This window comes from Eubalaena glacialis, chromosome 10, assembly GCF_028564815.1.
Source record: "Eubalaena glacialis isolate mEubGla1 chromosome 10, mEubGla1.1.hap2.+ XY, whole genome shotgun sequence".
Lineage (NCBI taxonomy): Eukaryota > Metazoa > Chordata > Mammalia > Artiodactyla > Balaenidae > Eubalaena > Eubalaena glacialis.
In genome coordinates, this window is record NC_083725.1 from 78,424,982 (window position 1) to 78,429,761 (window position 4,780).

At 56.2% G+C, this 4,780-nt stretch overlaps 1 protein-coding gene across 1 annotated transcript; it reads left to right on the forward strand.

Moving 5' to 3' along the window:
* Positions 1-1,274: 1,274 nt before the first annotated feature.
* Positions 1,275-3,619, forward strand: RASSF10 (Ras association domain family member 10). The gene has a single exon (XM_061203029.1). The coding sequence runs from the start codon at positions 1,514-1,516 to the stop codon at positions 3,044-3,046; it is 1,533 nt and encodes a 510-aa protein (XP_061059012.1). The 5' UTR covers positions 1,275-1,513; the 3' UTR covers positions 3,047-3,619.
* Positions 3,620-4,780: the final 1,161 nt, after the last annotated feature.

Sequence of the window (4,780 nt, forward strand, 5' to 3'; positions counted from 1 at the left end):
TGCCCTTTTGATTCCTTGACTTTGCACATGTGGTTCCTTCTGCCTGGCATGCTGCCTGCCTCCTCCCCTCTGTTTTTCTTTTGGCTGACTCAAATGATGCTTTCAGTCTTGCCTAAGATGACACTTCCCCGGGGGGGCCTTTCCCGACTCTTCCAGGCTGGGTAGGACGCTACTCCAGCATTCCTCTGGCACCTCGTGCTCTCCTTTATCAGAGCACAGAAGACCCCGTGTTGGACACGTTTAGCACCTGTGTTGAATACCTGGAGCACAGTGGGTACGCAAATATTTATCAAGTGCATGAATGAATGAATAAAAGTACTTTATTCAGGAGGCAGTGAAGAGCCATCCAAGGTCTTGAAGCAAAGGAGTGAGCTTATCAGGCCTGTGCTCCCAAGGACAAGCTGGGAGCAAGCCTTGCACACAATGGACCATCCTCATCAGCGTCTGAGGATGAAAAAAGCTTATTTGCATTTTGGTCTTGGATTTCTTGAGCTGTGAAAGTTGGCCCTTATCTCCTCTTGACCACATCTAGATACTGGGTAATGCCAGAAACTGTCGCGGTAATGACTAGGTTTCTCTTTATGAAGGTGGGATGTGGAAAAGAGCTTGGGCCCGGAACTCACACTAGAATCAGGAGTCCCCCTACCAAGAACGCTATGCGAAGCCAAGGCGACGTGGGGAGCCACAGACATGACGGTGCCGGGCACCGGGAGCAGCCTCTGAACGTCCCCTTCAAGTCTAGACCTTACTATATCTACACTTGTTCCCGGAGCACACTGCCCCGTCCTGTTCTCCTTCAATATGCAAATATTGCCTCCAGACAAGGAAGACTGAAGGCCTTCCGCATTATAGCAGGCTTTTACAGCTCCCATCTGGAGGTCAGGCAATGCGGTTGGAGTCTCCGGTGGCGCGGAGTGTCTCGGTTTCTCTGCGCCGCGGCACTTCTCAGACCGTGCTGCTTTGAAGGACCAGGAAACGTCTCTGGGGCGCCGGGAAAGGTGAGAAAGTCCAGCTAGTTCTAGGCGCAAGGAGAGGAGCCAGTGGGCCGAAGAGAAGCAGAGCTGACCCGCGCCTAGGCACGGGCTCCAGGCCCTGCGGCAGGGAGGTCCCCGAGTCCCTCTCTCGAACCGACGCGCAGTAGAGTCCCCACGCGGGCAGCGCGGGAGAGGGGCGGGCCTGGGCTCCGCGCCTCCCGCGTTCCGGCGGCAGCTCCGGCGCTGGGGGCGGGAGGGGGAGGAGCCAAGTGGGGAGGAGCAAAACCCGGAGGCCCCGGGAACCTTAGGCAGAGCCAGAGCGGCGGGAGCCCGAGCCCGCGCATGTTGCTCCGGGAGCGTGCCGTCCAGGCCGAGCACCGCCGCAGCTTCCCTTCTGTGCGCAGCTGGGAGAAGGGCCGGTGCCGACGGGGACGAGGGTCCCGAGCTCCAATCCCTATTCAAGAGCTGCCGGGCTGCCCGCTGCCCCTGCCGCCCCAGTGGGGCTCGGCCTCACCCGCCACCTGCGTCCCGGTTGAGCCATGGATCCTTTTGAGAAGACGATATCGGTGTGGATCTGCCAGGAGGAGAAACTGGTGTCCGGTCTCTCCCGTCGCACCACTTGCTCGGACGTAGTGCGGGTGCTCTTGGAGGATGGCTGCCAGCGGCGACGCCGGCAGAGGCGAGGCCGGCGGCGGGGCATAGCTGGCGACCCGCCAGGCCCAGGAGAGCTGCCGGAACCCCTGGACGAGGACGACGAGGACGACGACGACGAGGCGCTGCCCCAGGGCATGTTGTGCGGGCCCCCGCAGTGCTATTGCATTGTGGAGAAGTGGCGGGGCTTTGAGCGCATCCTGCCCAACAAGACGCGCATCTTGCGACTCTGGGACGCCTGGGGCGACGAGCGAGAGAACGTACGCTTCGTGCTGGTGCGTAGCGAGGCGTCGCTGCCCAACGCGGGACCCCGCAGTGCCGAGGCGCGCGTTGTGCTCAGTCGCGAGCGCACCTGCTCCGCCCGGGGCGTCCCGGCGCGACCCAGCCTGGCCCTGACCCAGGAGAAGCAGCGACGGGTGGTGCGGAAGGCTTTCCGCAAGCTGGCCAAGCTCAACCGGCGGCGCCAGCAGCAGCCGTCGTCGCCTTGCTCGTCCACTTCGTCTTCCACAGCCTCGTCCTGCTCGTCGTCGCCGCGGGCCACCGAGAGCGCGTCGGTGGAGCGCATGGAGACGCTGGTGCATCTGGTGCTCTCCCAGGACCACACCATCCGTCAGCAGGTGCAGCGGCTCCGGGAGCTGGACCGAGAGATTGATCGCTACGAGGCCAAGGTGCATCTGGACCGCATGCGGCGGCACGGAGTGAACTACGTGCAGGACACCTACTTGGTGGGCGCAGGCATCGAGCTCGACGGGCGCGGCCCAGGAGAGGAGCCGGCGGCGGCGGCGATGACGACGACGACGGCGACGGCGACGGCGACGCCGGCCGTGGACGGCGAGGCTCAGGCGGTCGAGCTGGAGGAGCTGGCCCGGCGCTGCGACGACCTGCTGCGGTTGCAGGAGCAGCGGGCCCAACAGGAGGAGTTGCTCGACCGCCTCTCAGCCGAAATCCAGGAGGAACTGAACCAGAGGTGGATGCGGAGGCGCCAGGAGGAGCTCGCAGCGCGGGAGGAGCCCCCGGAGGCTGATGGCGGCCTCGACGGTGAGCTGCTGCTGGAGCGGGAGCGGGTCAGGACGCAGCTCAGCACCAGCCTCTACATCGGGCTCCGGCTCAACACGGACCTTGAGGCCGTCAAGTCGGACTTAGATTACAGCCAGCAGCAGTGGGACAGCAAGGAGCGCGAGCTACAGGGCCTTCTCCAGACTTTGCACTCGTTGGAGCTGACGGTAGCTCCCGATGGGACTCCGGTCTCGAGCGGTCCCTCGCAGGAACCCCGGCCTCAGGCCTGCGCCGAGATGTGGGTGGACCAGGCCCGCGGACTGGCCAAGAGCTGTCCTGGTAACGACGAGGACTCGGACACCGGGCTGAGCTCAATGCACAGCCAGGACTCGGACTCGGTGCCTGTGTGCGAATCTCTTGTGTAGGAGGAGCAGAGCGGGAGAGGGAGACGGCCGATTCTCCCTTCTTTGTAGAAAGCACCGGCTTGACCGGCTCAGGGACTTGAAACCAGGCGGGGAGTGGGCCCGGACCTTCTGCCGGGCAGCAGCGCTCTGACTGGGCGGGGGAGGGCAGGGGACGCCTGCTCGGCAGCGGCGCTTCTCTGGCCTTGGAGTGAATGTGGAGGATGATACCAGACGAGGAAGCCGGGTCTCCATTACAAGCTCTTTCAGGGGAAGAAAGGAGGGAGGAGGTGAGAACCCCCTTATGTTGGAAAACAAATGCTCCAGGAAATTGACGTGGGCCGAGCCCATTTTCCAAAAAAAAAAGAAAAAAAAATATTATGGAGATTTCACCAATCTTTTGTATGGGAAGGACTGATGGCAGCTAGAACTTTAGTTTGTGGTATAAAGTGCTTTTTAAAGAAACACTTGGATGAAAAGGAAATTCCTTGAATGTTAATTGTGACTGTGAACGTGTTAAAACTAGCCAAAGAGGACGCACTGGTGTTGGTCTCAGCCTTAGTCACACCTTTGATAAAACCCATAGGCACCAAAATCCTGGCTGTTTACATTTATGCAGATTTGGGAATTACCCATCTGCTAAACTCCTTGCCTTTTATTTTCTTTCAAAGACTAACTCTATCTCCTCCTAGCAAATACATTATATGTTAAAATGGGGTCCTTTTTCCAAAATCACCTTTTATTATTATAAAAGCCAAACCTAACCCTTGGAGATACAGAATCGTGGTAGACATAACCCCTGGTTAAAATTTAATCTAGGCCTTTTGAGATTTGCTCCTGCAAAGGTATGTGTGTTGTCCTTTTATTCTTATTGCCACTTCATTCCCTTCAGACACTTATTTCAGAAAAAATAAAAGGGAAGTTGCAGAATTCAAGTACAGCTACATTTGCTGTTTAATGAGCACTCTGGTTGAAAGGTAAGCCTTGAAAGCAAAGATCTTTGTTAGTATTCAGCTTTTTAACTAAGCTACATGTAAAACCAACCATGACCTCAACAGATTTTACCAAACAAACCCAAGTCTAACTTCAGTATCTTTGGTCAGAGATTAATTAGTTACTTGTCCAAACCTAAATTGAGATAGTGTAAATATCAAGGTTTACTAGATAAGACCTGAAAAGAAAACATAAAACAATCTAATAGTACACCTTAGGTGAAGAATTTGGTTAACAACGGCACGTAGCCATAAAAGCATATAAAAGCATGTAAAATTGAGCTAAAGATTCGACTTGAATTACTCTTGTCTGGCTCACACCTTTGCAGACACCACAGCATGCAAGTGCAGTGCTTCTCTCTTAATAGTTAGTGACAGAGCCCTGTGGGAACTCAGTGTAATTGTTCCAGTTATTTCAATGAAAACTTTATCAGTTGTAGCTAGTTGTTGCCCCGTGGAAGGAGCCTGCTGGCAGTGTTCCCTCCAGAGCTCAGAACTTCTGAGGAATGTGGGATCTAATCTGTCCTGAGGAGGTATTAACAATAGGGTGTGTGTGCGGTGCCAGCCTGGTATCAACCTAACTGTTGGGGGGCCGGCTCCAGTTTCAACACTACATGGGAAGATAACTTAAGAGGTCTTGCTTTATAGAGAAATTTCTTTCCTTGGAGAGATTCTCCGTCTGCTTGTTGCCAAGAGGGGCCTGCCCACCAGACCTCCTCAGACCCTTTGAGCTCTCTCCTTTTTAGACACCCACCCTCCACCACCG

Excerpts from the sequence above, each read along its gene's own strand:
- RASSF10 (XM_061203029.1), top strand. The coding sequence starts at position 1,514 with ATGGATCCTTTTGAGAAGACGATATCGGTGTGGATCTGCCAGGAGGAG.